The 17,140-nt window shown below is 41.7% G+C and overlaps 3 protein-coding genes across 4 annotated transcripts; 1 reads left to right on the top strand and 2 right to left on the bottom strand.

Moving 5' to 3' along the window:
* Positions 1-2,440: 2,440 nt before the first annotated feature.
* LOC120706779 (kinetochore protein NDC80 homolog) lies at positions 2,441-4,223 on the bottom strand. The gene is made up of 2 exons (XM_039991508.1): positions 3,153-4,223; positions 2,441-3,064 (listed from the first exon to the last, which is right to left on the bottom strand). Exons 1-2 carry the CDS (start codon positions 3,222-3,224, stop codon positions 2,876-2,878), a joined length of 261 nt encoding a protein of 86 aa, XP_039847442.1. The 5' UTR covers positions 3,225-4,223; the 3' UTR covers positions 2,441-2,875.
* A 102-nt stretch (positions 4,224-4,325) lies between these two features.
* Positions 4,326-7,201, bottom strand: LOC120706778. Of its 2 annotated transcripts, none has more exons than XM_039991506.1 (3): positions 6,871-7,201; positions 6,567-6,644; positions 4,326-5,105 (listed from the first exon to the last, which is right to left on the bottom strand). In XM_039991506.1, the coding sequence occupies exons 1-3, from the start codon at positions 6,997-6,999 to the stop codon at positions 4,929-4,931; spliced, it is 384 nt and encodes a 127-aa protein (XP_039847440.1). In that variant the 5' UTR covers positions 7,000-7,201; the 3' UTR covers positions 4,326-4,928. The 2 variants fall into 2 exon arrangements, with proteins under 2 accessions (XP_039847440.1, XP_039847441.1); XM_039991507.1 differs by having other exon boundaries at positions 4,326-4,577; positions 6,871-7,198.
* An 824-nt stretch (positions 7,202-8,025) lies between these two features.
* LOC120706780 (CRS2-associated factor 2, chloroplastic-like) lies at positions 8,026-12,734 on the top strand. Its single transcript, XM_039991509.1, has 6 exons — positions 8,026-8,882; positions 9,893-10,020; positions 10,762-10,987; positions 11,348-11,475; positions 11,596-11,749; positions 12,050-12,734. The coding sequence occupies exons 1-6, from the start codon at positions 8,108-8,110 to the stop codon at positions 12,493-12,495; spliced, it is 1,857 nt and encodes a 618-aa protein (XP_039847443.1). The 5' UTR covers positions 8,026-8,107; the 3' UTR covers positions 12,496-12,734.
* Positions 12,735-17,140: the final 4,406 nt, after the last annotated feature.

Genomic DNA, 17,140 nt, shown 5'->3' on the forward strand with positions numbered 1-17,140 from the left:
AATAGAAAACTGTCATGTTACTTCGATGAATCTAATTTCAAGTTTTTTAGAAAAAGTTATAAGTAATCAAACCGCTTACTTTTGGACAACCAACATCTGTTATGTGTTTATTTTAATAGTTCTAAATTATTTATAGTAAATCTTCTTGTAATTTTAACAATTTGTTTGCGTGGAAATAGTTTGTTACCACCATATTTTTTTAAGCTGAAGTTTCAACGGTGGAGTTGCTGGGGCGATCACATCTTTTAGAAAAGATATTTTTCCCGATCAAGAGGAAAGGAAAGAAACAATTTTATACGATGCCCTCCTTCCACGTTTATAAGGCATACTATAAATGGCATGGTCTTCTAAATAACTCATTGACTATTTATTTATTATATATTATTGATGGTTATAAACTTATAATCATGGTAAAATATATTTAATTACGAATTCAATCATATAAAGTTTACATTCCAAAAGTAAAAAATTAATAGTAAAATTATTGGTCAAAGATAATAAAATTTGAATCTTGATAAGTGTGTGCGCCTTATAAACGTGCACGGAGGGAGCATTTATCCATGTATCCTACCATGTACATGTACCATGTTCAACTAGTGCGCATATTATTAGTAGCGTTGGCAAATTCTTATTTCTTTCTTTGTTCATGCATCTTGCAGTGATACCTGATCGACTTGATTATTGCTAGATACACCATCATGAACCCTGTCTACTGATGTTCAGTGCACACCTTTTTTTTGTTTTTGAAATGTTTCAGAGCACACTCGCAATAAGAAGGAAATGCACAACTCCCGTGCCGTTTCTGTTGCCAAGTGGCAGCCACGTACGACCAAGACCAATCAGCAACAGATTAATTGAATGCCGCCTGTGCCAGATGGGTATGCAGGTTTGGTGTCTAGTACTGCAGGTCTGCATCCGTCAGGTTTTGGTTGCTTCGCTTTGCATTCCGCATAGACGTGGTTGCAGTACTGGATGGCAACAGCCAACACAGGTGGCCTTTCCTTGCAAGTTAAAATTGCTGGATGATGGAGAGACACGACGAAGAATATTTGTCGTAGGCTCTAAACTAACCTTGTCTTAATGGTACACCCAGGATTGCTACTCTGCATGAACAGTGCGATCTCACCAAACAAAATTGCAAAGTGCACAAACTTAGCGTAGGTTACAAAAAAAAAATCTTGGTTATGTGTACTATGTGGTTCTTAGATGTGATGGTGATCGATACCACACTAATGCTACGAACCATATATGCATGATATTGTATTAACTTCAGTCATTAGATGTAGCTGCTGCAATTGATGTGATAGAATATCATTTGTTGGCTCATGAACCATCTACGATGGTCATGAACAAACCAGCATTCATAATCTGTTAAAAACAAAAATGAAAAATAAAAAAGGAAATACACATGCTATCCACACACAGTGGCACTTTTTTTTTGGCAAATAAGCATATGAGTCGTTTTTTCTGGCCTTGCAAATTACCTCTTATAGCAATTTTTGTATCCTTTTAGATGACCATTTGTGGAGCTGATGACTTCAAATTAAAATTTGTCCACTATAACGGGAAACGAACTCAAATAAACAGTTGAGGTAGCATTCTGCGATATTTTGTCCTATGTCAAAACTACTGGTCTACTGGAGCAATTTATGATGGATTCGTATATATGTCGAGAATATTTGATAGATCCTCTAAATCTGGATTGTTTTCATAGCAATTGGTAAGTCCTTCTATGAGTTAACATTTGAGTAATTAAATTTAAATTTCTACTGCTAATCACAAATACTTAATGTTCTGGAGAATAACACGTAGCCTATAAAGTGTAGTTTCGAACAATGTACTTTTGTTATAGTATATTTATTATGGTTTCAAAGTTGACAGTAACATTTTTAGACTGTACTAAATGAGAGTATATTTTCTGAGACATCAAAGTTTCAAAGTTGACAATAACATTTTTAGAAAATGGTTATCGAATTCAAATATTACACTACCAAGCATTGTCTTCCCCCACTATATAAGCTTACGAGTTCCCCTTTGCCTCGTGCCCATTTCCCCTCGCTGCGGCAGTAGTGGCCAGTGGGGCGCCCCCCTTCCCTCCGTGTCCACACCGCCCGGCGAACTGGGTCCACCACGCCACCTCCCTCCGGGACCCACGGAACCCCCCTCCCTACTGTGCTTGCCTAGCATCAATGTGACAGGTCATGGCATCAGCATCAGAATATTTTTCCATCGTCAACCTAAAACAATTTGTCAAACTAACAGCGAAGTGCCAGAGCCTAGATCCAGAACTTGAGACATCTGCCGAATGGAAGATATACCTGAATGCAATTCACACCACCCTGGATTTTACACGCTTAGCAACACAGCACTTAAATCTGACGAGCTTGATGGTTCTGGACGGCTGTATGGCAACATTGCAACCAATGTACTGGCTACAGGATACGTTGCCATCAAAGATCTATTGCATCAAAATTACAAAAGAATGATCTCCAATTCTACACTTTAGCATGATCGAAATTACAAAAGAATCATCTCCAATTCTACACTTAGCATGATAGTAGTTGCAGTTGCAGGAATGCCATACAGCCATATCAGGATAAATGCAGAAATTAGGCACTCACATGATAAATGAACGAGGAAGTTATCGCTAAGGTTGTAATAAGCATGGGATATGTTGTTCGGCAATACTAAAACATAATGAGATCAAAGCTCTCATGTACGCCACAATGAGATATATACAGCCACAGCAAGGACCAAGTAATAATGAGAACTAAACATTTAGGTACTTAGCTTCTTCAGGTCGAATGAACTTGACATAGGCCATAGTGATAACCTTAAGACCTCAAGGAAGTATCAGAAGGGGAATCACAATTTATCATTCAGATGCTAAAGATGCTATAAAATCTGCAGCTTCATCCAGCTCCTTCCGCCTCTGAGCAATTGATGCTTCCATGAACTCTTTATGCTCAGCAATGGAATCAACAAGTTCCAGCAATTCCCTCGCAGTTGCCTGTGTTTCTTCATCATCTTTGAGTATTGCATCTTGGAGCTTCTTCTCCGAATTCTACCAAATCAAATAGAATTTCATTTAAATTATGAGTGTGAATGTGCTATACATCTTTAGTATTGAACAAAACAAATACGAAAAGTACCTTCAAAAACTCGTCTGCCTCCTTTTCAACAGAACCCAAATCATTGTGCTTTTTCTCCAACTCATCTTTCATTTGTCTCGCGTCAGCTGTGCATCTTGAGTCACATCTACTGTGGGAGTGGTGGCCTGACGCCGCCTGTCCTTTGAGCCGTGGCAGAGTGGCTGGCTTTCAATGCCTTCGTACGGCGAGCGGTTGGGCGGCGGGGCTGTTTGTCCCTTGTGCTGAGAGACGGCCTCGAGCGAGGCGGAGATGAGCCACCGCTCGAGGGTAGATCCGCTACCCTCGAGCGAGGCGGAGGTGCGTTGCGTGATCGAGGGTCCCGAAGGGAGCCCTCGATCGAGACGGAAAATAAGTCACCCGCTCGAGGGTAGATCCGCTACCCTCGAGCGAGGCGGAGATTGTCCAGCAGGCCCGAGAGGGACCCTCGAGCGAGACGGAGATCGTTCCGCGGGTTCGAGGGGGATGTGAATGGGCCGCGTGCTGGACTTCATTGAGTCATTTCCTTTCTTTCAGATTGGAAGGAGGCCGTGGGCCTCGTTGCCTTAACAGGTGTTTGTGTTTTTAAAAGCGGTCTTAGTACCCCGATTAAGGTGTCTCTAATTGTGATACCCGACAGTCAGGTGTAACACCCTACAACTATCAAGGTAAATGGATCGATGCCAATTATTTAAACCTGCGAAAAGCAAAAATATGTCTAGCTAGCTGTTGTTGCATTTTCTTTAGTAAACTTGGTACTACAATGTTATTCCTTTGGTTATAGAAAAAGTACACAAACAAGATAAGTCAAACAAGGTGAAAAGATATAATATGATTTCGTTTTAGGAGTAATTGATTTCTATTTATGCGTTTGTGCTCTAATAAAGAGGAAAAAGAACATAATTTTTTTTCTTGTCAGCAGTCCTGGGTTCTTACCAGCAACTACTATATGGAGTGACAATGGCAACGATGCCTTCTACCAGCAGTGGAACACAGGAGCAAATGCTAGTAGTTTGCGAAACAAATAAAGAATCAGCAGATTCTGAAGACACGTCTGATAGTGGGATAAATATTTATCAGTTGGATAGTACAAGCTGTAGCCTACCCCAACTTGCTTGGGAAAAAAGGCTATGTTGTTGTTGTTGTTGTTGGATAGTACAAGCTGTGCACTGGAGAGTGACAGGGACATGTCTGAAAGTACCCAAGAAGAAAATATTCAGGAAGTTGATGAACCTGAAGATTTGATTGTTGTAGACAAGTCAACATTACCAATAGCTAATGAAGAAGATCTTCAGCAAGTTGATTGGGATATATTCTACTCAACGGGTGAACTGGTTAGAAAAGGGGAGGGAAACAAAAATAAGACAATGGATGCTTTAGATGCTCAAATTAACTGTTTTGCAAGCCCTGTCCAAGATAATAATGAGGCTCTGGCATCTCGCGACTCCACTGCAGTTCCATGGAAAAAAGGTCAGTATTTGTTTTTCCAGAACAATGAATTGCAATACATATTAGAAAAAAAAACTAGATTGTATTCATAAATGATGATATATCCATGCTTCTAATACAGGAGGAGAGTCAAGGACGGTGTCGATTGTGCAGCTTACCGCAAACCAACAGGGATGGGTGCAGCTGAAATGTCAATAAGAAAATACTGTGAATCAAAAGAAGCTGGGCTGAACCCAAGGTACATTTTCCAGGAATATGTTGGCTTGTCATTTGATTGTGAAGAAGAGGCAGTTGAGTTCTACAATATGCATTCATGGGAGGTTGGGTTTGGAACAAAGAGGCAGTTGAGTTCTACAATATGCTAATCCGAGGTAGCCGAGCACAGGGCAGATCAGTTTCAAATTGAATAATGCATTGAAATGAACCAGAAAACTCAACGGATGTAAAGACAGGGTCCACAATGCTAACAGATTTGAGAACATTCAGAAGAACCATCCTTGGAGATATCTTTAGTTTCTGTTTTATTCCCTGTCAAAAATTTCATGGTGCTTAAAATCATAAAATGGGAAAAACCATGGATTTAAAAAAAAGAAGCTTTGGTACATGCCAACCAAACCAAAAAGTCTCACCTGCTTGTAAAGGTCAAAGAAATAAGCAGACTTGGATGTATTGAAAGAGGACAGATCACTTTCACTCATTGAAAAGGAGACACCAGCCAATATTTTTTCCCAAGCAAATGATGGACATTTTTAATGCAAACAAATAGAAACGACTAATAACGAACGCATGAAACCAAAACGCTAAACCCTAGAACCCTAAATCCTAAACTATAAAACACTAAACATTAAAGCCATAAACCCCAAACACTAAACCTGAACCCTACACACTAAAATCCAAAACCCTAAACTCTAAACCATAAATCCCTAAACACTAAAACCCCTAAACCCTAAACCCCCTAAACCCTGAAACACTAAACATTAAAACCATAAACCCCAAACACTAAACCTAAACCCTACACACTAAAACCCGAAACCCTAAAGCCCAAACCATAAATCCTAAAACTAAATCCCTAAACACTAAACAACTAAATGCTAAAAACTCTGAACCCTAAACTCTAGGTCCCTAAACCCTAAACACTAAAAAGCTAAACCCCAAACCCATTACCACCTAACCATAAAACCCCTAACACTAAACCGTGAACCGTTACGCCTAATTCCTAAAACCCTAAATTTGACTCACAGACATAATTAATGCTGCCCACACAATTTGAAGTAAACAAATTTACTAACATGATTAACTTTGTTTATTAGCAAAGTTAAGTACAGTACACACTTCAATCTTTGAACAGATTTAGTCACAGAGCAAAGCTTGATTTCCAAATAAAAGTTACTACAGACCACACAGTATAAACTGCAAGGATTTAATCACATAGCACTAGCAAAATTATTGACAGAGCACGAACTATAAAGTTCATAGATTTAGTAACACAACAAGGTTGGTTGAGTAGGTAAATTAAGTACATACCACAATACGAAAATTCACAGCTTTAGTAACATAGCAGGAGTTGTTTACTATGCAAAAATAGCCCTAAACCACATTAAACAAAGTGCACTAATTTAACCACAAAGCAAACTTTGTTTAGTAATAAAATTGACTATAGCACACACTATATACAGCATTGACAAATTTAATCCGATGAAAAAGTAAGGTTTACTATGAAAAAGGAGTACACACCACGAGCTATAAAGTGTCCATACTTAAACTAACAAAAACCTTGGTTCAATACGAAAATTAAGCATACCATAGTCCATAACTTCACAGATTTAATCACATGGCAGGATTGGTTTAGTTGTAAAGGCAAATAGAGCCCACGAAAAGCAAAGTACAGAGATTTAGGGACACAGTACAGAAGACAAATTTTATTCCACATTAATGTTTGTTTATCAAATTGGATCAGCAAAACAAACATTGCCGTGAGAGCAATAGTACCCGTGCAGAAGCAGCAAACGAAAAGAAGGAACCACTTGCATCCGCACGATTAGCCAACTCCCGAACACTAGTTTTATTCTGTACAAAAAAGTCAGTTAAGAATATGTGTTAAAATAAAAAAAGGACCTATATTCGGAACACAGGTCTTCAAATACTATAAACTACACAGGAAATGCAACTTTTAATACTACAGATCTAACAAATCAATGGTGGACAGGCCATAAAAAGTGGCACAACAATACAAATCTTTCTAATTCATACGACCAGAACTCAAGATAATACACGAGCAAAGAAGAGGAAGCACCTTCTCCTCGGAACCCAAGCTCAAATCCATCAAATCGCGGCTGAGAACATCATCGCCTTCAACTGCGAAGTCGATGGCGGAATCTTTTCGATCTGCCGCAGTCACAACCTCTGCACGTACTCTCAGCATCGAGAAAGGCCCCGGATCCTCCTTCGAAGAAGAAATCGTACCAAGATATGGGCGGAACAAAGGAAGGAGAGAATGGCAACGGGAAGAGAACTAGCAAGTAGCTTTCAGAGAAGAGAGGAACGAAGGAAGAAGCAGCAGGTAACGTACAAAGGAAGGAGCGTGAGAGAGAGAAGCAGCAGGTGTCTGCAGGAAGGAGCGTGGGAGAGAGAACAACATACTCCATGTTTGATTTCCCCGCGAAATTCATTTCACAAAAGGACGAATGGGCATGAAGTATTAAACGAAATTTATTTGTGAAACTTTTTTTACGAATGGGTGTAATTTTTCAAGCCAAATTTAATGAGCCAAGTTTCATCATGATTGGCTACTGTGATGCTACAGTAACCGTCCCTAATCATGCGGTCATAGGCCGTATTAGCTACATCACATACTACAGTACCATGATTTTGAAGATTATTTTGTGATTAGACTTCATTTAATACTTCTAATTAATGATCAAAGGGGCGAAAAGTTTTGGCCGTGTTTGGTTAGGAGTGAAAAAAATTTCGCCCCTTTGACCACTAATTAGAGGTATTAAATGAAATCTAATTACAAAACAACCTTCACAATTATGATACTATAGTATGTGCTGTAGCTAATAAAGTCTTTGACTGCATGATTGGAGAATGATTAGGTGCAGTTATTGTAGCATCACTATAGCCAATTATGGTGGACTTGACTCATTAGATTCGTCTTGAAAAAATTATACTCATCCGTGAAAAGGTTTCACAAATAAATTTCGTTTAGTACTCTATGCATGCATTTGTTTTTTTTGAATTTTTTTTCACCTTATAAACCAAATATGGCCTTTCATAAAAACTTTTTCACCCTAATGGCCATAGGCGAGTTCCGAGAATGCCCTTGTCAACGCCGAACACAGCTCTCCACCAGAACACAACGGTCCCCCAATTAGTGCGGGCCCACAGCTCCGATCAACGGCCAGGATAGCCCCGGCGATCACATGGGCATGTGGTTTGGTGTTTTCGGAGAGAGCGAGGGAAAACAAAAAAATCTTCTCGCTATCTCCTTCCTCGTCTTCTCCTTTCGTCCCCCGCCACCGCTTCCCGCCATGCCGCCACCGCCGCCGCAGCGGCCGGCTCCCTCCCGCGCCGGCCGCGCGAACCTCTTCTCCGCCCCGCCGCCTCCCCTCTCCAACCGCCGCTACCCGCAGCACCGGTCCCTTCCCCTCCCGCCACTCCCCCCTCGCCGCCGCCACCCCAGGAACCATCCCGAGCAGCGTTCCCAAGAACAGCAGGAACCAGCAGACGGCGGTCCGAGAGCGACCACCAGCAACGACAGCCCCGCCTTCCGCGCGGCGCACCTCCGCACCGCGTACCGCAAGCCCGTGCCCCCGGTCGCGGCCGCCGGCGATGGCGAGGCTCTCCTCGCCGCCGACCCGGCCGACGCTGCCTCGGGCCGCGCCGTCGTCGTGGGGCCCTCGGGCCTCTCCTTCCGCCTCCCCGGCGCGCCGTTCGACTTCCAGTTCAGCTACTCCGAGGCGCCCCGCGCGCCGCCGCTCGCCATCCGGGAGCCCGCGTTCCTGCCCTTCGCGCCGCCGACCATGCCGCGGCCCTGGACGGGCAAGGCGCCGCTGCTCACCAAGGAGGAGAAGGCGCGCCGCCGGGGCGTGCGGCTGCACACGCCGCTCGGGCAGGAGTCGCCGCAGACGGTGAGCCCGCACGGGATCATGATGGAGGTTAGGGGGAGGAGGCAGAGGGACCTGGCCAGGGTGAGCCCCGGCGACGGCAGGACCAGGGATGAGGTGCTCGGCGAGCCGCTCACTCGCGCCGAGGTGCGCGAGCTCGTCAAGCCTCACATCTCGCACAACCGACAGCTCAATATTGGTAACAACTGACTACAAGGCCCATCCTTGTTTAGTTCCAAAAAAATTTTGGCCAAAAAAGTCACATCGAATGTTTGGACATGCATGAAGTATTAAATGTGGTTAAATAAAAAATCAATTGCACAATTCGCGTATAATTTGCGTGTAAATTAATCTTTTGAACCTAATTAGTCCATGATTAGCCATAAAGTGCTACAGTAACCCACGTGTGCTAATGATGGATTAATTAGGCTCAACAGATTTATCTCAACGTTTCGAAGCTAGTTATGAAATTAGTTTTTTTATTAGTGTACAAAAATCCCTTCCAACCTCCGGTCAAACATCCGATGTGACACCCAAAAACTTTTCACCCATGAACTACAATGATCTCAACCTATTCACTCAGTCAATTGTTAGGAAATAGTGAAACTGCGGCAATATTTTTCATACTTAAAACAAGAACAACTCAATTTCTGGCTTCTCAACTCTTATACAAAATCTGTAGCCATGTCCCTAGGCTCGTATTGTAGGCGGTCATCGACAGTGCTTTGGTTTAGTGGTTCTAGAGAAAGAATATCAGGGTGATAAGGCGGCAGTTTTCCAGCACTGAGGCTGGTTCTTGGTGAGGGAACAGTACATACAACATATATTATAAGCGGATGTTGAAACACATTATTATTAGCTTTATTTAGCCAGTGAGAGTTGTTTAGCCGTCTGGAGACAACATGGTGCGTCATGTGAACCAGAATTGGAATTAACCGTCTTTCGCTAGTGGGAGGGATGTGTTCGAACTAGTTTTCAGAGTTGGGCAAGTTTTGCGTATATTGCAGACGAGGGACAAATTTCAATCATCCGAAGTTTTGACCATAGATAGATTTTTCCCCTACATGTAAACCCATCCTCACTTGCTACCTTCCAAATGCTCATTTCTTCCACTAGATCAACCAGATATGATAGGCTTATTGCAGATTTAAATGTTATTGCTGATGGAGTGTAGATTTGAGTATGCATTTCCTGATCAATTTCCTGTAGGAAGAGATGGCTTGACTCACAATATGTTGGAAATGATACATTGTCATTGGAGGCGGCAGGAAATCTGTAAAGTTAGATGCCGAGGTGTTCCAACTGTCGATATGAACAATCTCTGTTATTACCTTGAGGTATCTATTCTCAGTTTGCTACTATATATAAATGTGCAATTGTGCACATGAGTATGTGATCCTGCATCCCAGACATCTTGGGATGCCATTATGTGGTGCAAAACTATTTCCCCTTGCACAAGGTAGACTAAAATTTGTAATTTGTACTTCAGTGCAAAAATATGATATCGGGTACACTAGAGTGTTTTTTAAGATTTCAAAAGAATGGTAGCATGTTCTATTTTATTTCTGTTCAAACTTGCATGAGGACTCAAATGATACTTGTGCATAGAGTTGGGTAGGATTTTAGGATCATAGCGACAAATAAATTTAGCTTGCTAATATTTTGCCTTGTTGTTTGGACTATACATTATTCTCCTTTTTTTATTTGGTAAGAAATAATGTAAGAAAGTAGGACCAAAGTAGCCATACAAATACCTTTATTGAGTTGTATGCACTAACCAGTTCAGGCCTTTGGGGAAAGGTAGGTGATTCACTTATTCTCGAACAACCTATAAAACGACATGAGTATAGTAGTGAACTATACTTACACATATTTTGATTAGACCAGTGTATGAGTTGATGACTAAGAAGACCTTGCATATTGTTAGGGATGTATACTTGTTGGCTTCTCATGGAACAATTCCTCAATTGTCATGTATGCATGCTTATGTATTTTTCCAATAGAACAATACAAGCATCTGGACTTTATTATAGTGCACTATCATACATAGTATTATAGTAACATCTATTATGTTCCAGGAAAAGTCAGGTGGAAAGGTTATTCACAGAGTAGGTGGCGTTGTTTTTCTATATCGAGGGAGACATTATGACCCACGGACTCGTCCTCGCTATCCCCTAATGCTCTGGAAACCTGCTACTCCTGTATATCCAAAACTCATCAAGGAAGTCCCAGAAGGGCTTACAAAAGAAGAAGCAGATGAAATGAGAAGAAAAGGGTGTGATCTGCCACCAATTTGTAAATTAGGTATTAATTTACGGGCCAACTTGATTCTTATGGATAACTGTGTGTTCAGATTCTAAGAACCAGGGTTACCTGGCATAACCACGCCGTACTTGTTGCAAAACCAGATGACCTTCCTATTTGGTTTGTTCTGTCTTTTACTAGTTTCATGCTTCTGACATGAGAAGCAGTATGGGGATGCCTACCCACAGCAGGAACCTGATTCCTGTTCCACACCACATACTATATTACATTTTTAGCATATCCAAGTGCCGTAATACAAACCTAATTGTGAATAGTCTCTAGCATATGGTTCCTGATTTTTCTTTTCACATTTGCTCTCAAGATTTTGTACCATCTTATCTTGTATTCTGCATCTTGCAGCAAAAAATGGAATATATATCACTCTTGTCAAGGATGTGCGAGATGCTTTTGAAGGAAATGACCTAGTGAAGATTGATTGTGAGGGTTTGAATCCAAGTGACTACAAAAAGATAGGAGCAAAACTAAGGGTCCGATTCATCCACATGATTTTCTGAGTTTCATTGATTACCTATAGTGGAAATGAATCTTGTGTATACCCTCTTTCCGACCCCTTAGCTGAAATCGTTGACATGTCTATATATATGCAGGATCTTGTTCCTTGTGTTCTTTTATCATTTGATAATGAACAGATATTAATGTACCGAGGCAAAGAATGGAAATCCAGATACTCGAAGCCTCTGACTCTCATTCCAAAAGTTCCAAAGAATTATACGACAGTGTCAACTGATGTGAGTGGTTCAGGTATGCATACATAACCTTCAGTGATTATCTTGGTCTTGCTTATATGATATCCATGTTCATTTTCTTTAGAATAGCATTTTGGTCATTGATTTTTATGAGGTCTCTTCATTTTGCATCTCTTCCTGCACACATTTTATCAGATGCTCCATGCTTTTTATTCAAACTTACACTCAGATTTGTGGCATGAAAAAATGATCTGCCCATTCTTTTCGTCACTGGAAAAAACATTTAGTGTCTCCAGCTATTAATATTGTCAACTTGTACTCATGGAATTAATATAATAAGGCCAACTGTTTGTAGATACCGATGAAGCCACCGATGTCAGCGCTCAAGTCATGGTAAGAGAAGTATTAAGGCCCAAAATATTTAAATTGTGGAAGAGTGCAGTGGACTCGTCTCTGGCATTGCTGCTGGATGATGCCGAAGCAAACGTTCTCACACCCGATTCACTCCTGACGAGGGTTGAGGAGTTCAGCATCACATCTCAGGCAGTGGAGCACTCATTTCCAGCTCTGGTTGTGGCCAATCACAACGAGGTGGACACCAAATGTACAAGTGCCGAGTACATAAACGATGAGTCTGAAACGAGCATTGTTGCCGGAAACCAAGAGGACCAGCTTGATCAATCACCTGATCTCAGCAACGACGAACACTTTGAACTCGACATGCTCGAGCGCCTGGAGTCGTCATTGCCATTAGGATCGCTGCCGATCGACACTATGATAGAGCAGCTGAACAGTGACTGAATTGTAACAGTAGTTCAGCACGTTGTGGGGCTTAACTGCTGATTATCTGATCGCATTCTTGCATTGTGTATCCATTCTGTGCTCCAACCGCATCCTGGCGGTCGCGATATCTGTGAATCTCCAGGGATTTGCCAGCAAACATGATGTAAAGAAACTGACTGCAGCATGTGAATGTACTTATGCACCATTTGTAAAGAAGTGGCCTGATGCCTGAACCTACCACCATCACCTTTGCACCATCGGTGAATGATCAATCTGTGGTTGTCGGGACTGTGAAATTGTGTCATGGCAGGTCTGGTGGGGGACGTGGCAAATTGTATGAGACGACGCACGTCGGTCAAAATTAAATTAGACTATTATGCCGTCAAAAAGATAAATCAGATTATGTCCTCATTGGTCGCGCGTTGGTGCGCAGTTAGCCCAGTTGTACGCCATGGGCATGCGTAGCAGAAAGGAAAAAAGTTTGAATTCTGCAAACGCTCTAACGGCTGAAATGACTCATCCTGGTGGGCTGGGCTCACGGTGGAGAAGGGAGCCCACTACTAAAGTAATTTGCATGCTAAAGTCTGGGCCTTTGCACCTCATTTCCCAAGTTGTTTCTGTTCTGGTGGGCTAAATGAATGGTTTAGGTATTTGGCAGGCCCCCTGGGCCGGCCCTGACGCTGAGTATGCTACTTTTTTTTTGTAGCAAAAGAAAGGAAATACATAGGCGTTGTTTCATGGAGTTTTAACTTGCTCGCAAAAAAAAAAAAAAACTTGGTCGTGCTTGGTAACTTGACGTGTTACATAGCCAGGCTCCCGCTGTTCAGAGAAGGACAAGAAAAAAAAGGAAAGAAAAGGAAGAGACTAGTATTAGGTGTAGGGATGAAAACGGATCGGATACGGATGGATACTACTGATATCATATTTGTTTTCATATTTGTGTTCGAATATGGAGTCGAATACGGATAGTATTAGTTTTTGTCGAATAAGATTATAATGGATATCGACATCATAGAAATATAACTTCCCTTCCAAGCCGAATCAAATTCGAATACTACCATTTACATCCCTAATTAGGTGCAGCTGGAGAAGAGAAGACAGGCGAGGCGAGTCAGCGCCGCTGGAGCTGAGCCACGCCAGCTCTTGGTCAAGTCAAGGCCGGTGGCCAGCTCGTCCCACCCTACCCGCGTGTGCATGTGTTGGCCCAAGGCCGCCTCCGCAGGTTGTTAGTTCAGCAACACCAACGCACCACTACTACCAACCGGCAACAGCGCACTTGGCTTCAATTAATTTCCCACAGCTCCAGCTGCCTGCCTACTTCATCGTCGTCGCCGCCGCCGCCGCCGTCGTGGTGCGTGGGCGTGGCGGCCGTCGTTTTCCCGGTGCCTCACCACAGGAGGTTTGACTAGGAAAAGAAAAGTTGCAGTCCAAGTTGAGCACTCAGAGACAAGTGCTCCTCCAACGAGGAAAAGGGATCTCGATCGGCAGCAGATGGATGGTCGCCACCACCGGGAATTTTTTCCCCCTCTTGTGCCGTGGTTGGTCTACTTGCTCCCGCGCGCGAACGCGAAAGGTCATGGTGTATAACCAGCTCTACCGACCATCCATCCAACTGGGTTCTCATTTTCAGCGGGTGATTTTTTTCAAAATGATATCTATATATATGCTCCAACATTATTGGAGTGATGGCGAATACCTCCCAAAATATCAAAAGCTAGCTGACACAAGTGCAGAGGCGAACCACTTGATTTCGAGTCAAGATGCAGGCGGGCCCGTCTGCAGAAGCCTGCAGGGCCACCCACATCGCCTGCAGCACTACGCTATGCAGAGCCCGCCAAAGTTAGCTGAGGAACCTGCAATCTCCTATTGGGTTTTTGCGGTAAATATTAAGCAGGCTGCAGGCACCTGCCGACATCTGCCAGCCTAGTTACATCTCAAAACGCCCCCTCCAGCCCAGTTCAAGAAGCCAGCATTCACAACATAATTCAAATGAGCACATGTGAACTAAACTCAGTATAGCCCACACCTTACACAGTTCCAATCGACTTAGGGTCTGTTTAGTTCATTTTGCAAAAAAAATTTCAAAAGAATCTTGGTCATTTGAAGTACTAAATGAAGTATATTTGCAAAACTTTTAGCATAGATGAGTTGTAAATCGCGAGACGAATCTAATGATACTAATTAATCTATGTTTAATCAATAATTAGCGGATGGTTACTGTAGCATCACTGTTGCAACTCATGGATTAAGTAGGCTCATTAGATTCGTCTCGCGATTTACAGCCCAACCATGCAAAAAAGTTTTGTAAATAGACTTTATTTAGTACTTCAAATTAGCAAGATTCCTTTTCACTTTAATGCGTTTACGGCTTTTTTGCGTTTACATGTAAAGAACTAAACAAGGCCTTAGCACACATCAAAAGCTAACAACGACAAAAGTGTACATCAGAACAAGATGCAACTCGATGCCATTCAGCAGAATAAAGATTCTTTATCGACAATATCCAATTCAGAGAAGGCTCTCTTCCTCTTCTGCTTCTGCTGCTTCTTGGCTGACTGTGTTGATTGATGCTCACAAGAGGCATCAAGACGCATAGTAGTGGCTGCACTCCATGCACAATCCACCAGTGTAAAATGTCAAAGCTATCATCATCACACGGGAATAAATCATCAAGATAGTATCTATCAAGTTCTCCTGTCACTTGGTTACTCCGACAACTCATGTGTTGACTCCAGTCAGACCACAAGTGAACTTTTCCTGAACTTGCAATCTCACCTTCTTGAGCAGCAGAGTTAAAGGACTCTCCCATTTCAAATGAGTATCCATTGTACAAACTTCTTATAGCTTTATCAACTTTATCAATGTGAACACTAGCTGTCTCTCCAAAAGCCTTGTTTAAGCGAAACTCAACAAATCCAAACTTGAATCGAGGATCAAGTATAACTGGTATGCAATTTGATAAGTATGAGTTTTTCTAATATTTCTCAAACTTCATCTTCATTTCTGTCACCATAGATGCAATAATTGGGTTTTGACTTGATGTTTCCTTGTCCAATACTTCGTTCACACTCCATATTTCATGAAAATAAAGATTAGAGATGGGGTATTTTGAACTAGAAACAACATTTGTCGTTTTCTTGAATACCTTTAACAAATTGCAGACCACTTTAGCTCTTTGCCACTCTTCAAGTGACGGGGAGTATATATAGTTGGAGTCCTGCCTTCCTAACTCATAAAAGCCTCTCTAAATGGCAAAGCTGACTCCAACATATCACAAATAGAGTTTCAACGTGTCGGCACATCTAGTGTAGAACGACTCCCACAACCTATGCCTATCTCTACTATTATCTCCTCAAATTTCTCCTTTCTAGATATGGAACCCTACTTCACGCTCTCTCTTATATCATTGATTACTCCATCTATCACTTCCAAGCCATCTTTTACAATTAGATTAAGGACATGAGCTGCACAACGGGCATGAAATAGATCTTCATTGCAATGCAGCATATATTTCGCTAATAGATTTTCCTGTAACAAATCCATCATCGATTTGTTAGCACTTGCATATTATGCAATGTAATGCTAAAAAGTTTGTCCTCAATATTGTAATATCGGATGGCTTTCGGCATTACAATATAAAGATTGAACTCATCATGTGGTGTTTTGACCACAAAAAATTTAATGATTCTCTTCTGAACTTTCCAATCTTCATCAATGTAATGACAAGTGATTACCATATATCCAGTATTTTGATTAGAGGTCCATAAATCGGCTGTTAATGAGAATCTACACTTCCAACCTCCAAACAAATCTTTATGCTAAATTTATGGGTTGATTTTTCCATTCTCAAATGATATCTCTCTTTGTAAGGTCTCCATCTGTCCTAAATTATAAGTTGTTTTGTTTGTCTAAATACATCGTTTTTGCTACACTACGCACCTACTCCATATATATATATAATGTCTAAATATATAGAAAACTATATATTTAGAAAAGATAAAATAATATATGCACCCACATGATGTTTTCTTTCCGCCATGGAAACCAAGATATTATTTCCCTGGCGATCGGATATTTGCTGCTTTGATGCTTCACGTACTATGCATGATATTAATTATGCTTGCGTTTTCACAATAAAAAAAATGGCAAGGGTAGCAGGCTCCATGCATGTGCCTTCATGGATGCTGCGAATTATGAGCTTTAGCTGGTGGACATGGACCTACAACCGCATGTAAACGATAGCAATTGTATGTAAATGGGGCTCGTATGGTTGTGATGGCCGGTATGGGTCCACCGTCCACAGCTCAATGGAACCAACAAGCCACCACCGCCCACTGGCAAAGTTTGTTTCTTGGCCAAACGCGCTACACGCCAAACCGGATCCTGCCTCTGCCCCATCATATCATCATGTTTGTCATATTCGACGGTCAAAAATAGTACAGCAGAGAAAGATAGGTGAAAAACGACAGTAGAAATATTCTTATTCATTTTGCAACACAGTATCTGATGTTAACTTTCATCTCACAGAATTCGAAACTAAAAACATGTACAAGGAGAACAGCGAAGACGTGGGATAAATAGTTGGGGGAAACTTGAAGGAAAGTTTGTGTACTTTATTTTCAACAAGTCCAGTATAGCAGCAGTTGAATTCTAGCTGACCCTT

This window comes from Panicum virgatum, chromosome 5K (genome assembly GCF_016808335.1).
Source record: "Panicum virgatum strain AP13 chromosome 5K, P.virgatum_v5, whole genome shotgun sequence".
Lineage (NCBI taxonomy): Eukaryota > Viridiplantae > Streptophyta > Magnoliopsida > Poales > Poaceae > Panicum > Panicum virgatum.

What these genes read in the sequence shown, in the direction of transcription:
- LOC120706780 (XM_039991509.1), top strand. Translation starts at nt 8,108, where the DNA reads ATGCCGCCACCGCCGCCGCAGCGGCCGGCTCCCTCCCGCGCCGGCCGC. An exon ending in GCCACCAATTTGTAAATTAG is followed by an intron (nt 10,988 to 11,347) that starts GTATTAATTTAC and finishes TGCATCTTGCAG; the next exon opens with CAAAAAATGGAATATATATC. An exon ending in AACTGATGTGAGTGGTTCAG is followed by an intron (nt 11,750 to 12,049) that starts GTATGCATACAT and finishes AACTGTTTGTAG; the next exon opens with ATACCGATGAAGCCACCGAT.
- LOC120706779 (XM_039991508.1), bottom strand. Translation starts at nt 3,224, where the DNA reads ATGAAAGATGAGTTGGAGAAAAAGCACAATGATTTGGGTTCTGTTGAA. An exon ending in AGGCAGACGAGTTTTTGAAG is followed by an intron (nt 3,065 to 3,152) that starts GTACTTTTCGTA and finishes TTGATTTGGTAG; the next exon opens with AATTCGGAGAAGAAGCTCCA.
- LOC120706778 (XM_039991506.1), bottom strand. Translation starts at nt 6,999, where the DNA reads ATGCTGAGAGTACGTGCAGAGGTTGTGACTGCGGCAGATCGAAAAGAT. An exon ending in GCTTGGGTTCCGAGGAGAAG is followed by an intron (nt 6,645 to 6,870) that starts GTGCTTCCTCTT and finishes TTTTTTGTACAG; the next exon opens with AATAAAACTAGTGTTCGGGA. An exon ending in CGTTTGCTGCTTCTGCACGG is followed by an intron (nt 5,106 to 6,566) that starts GTACTATTGCTC and finishes AATTTTTGACAG; the next exon opens with GGAATAAAACAGAAACTAAA.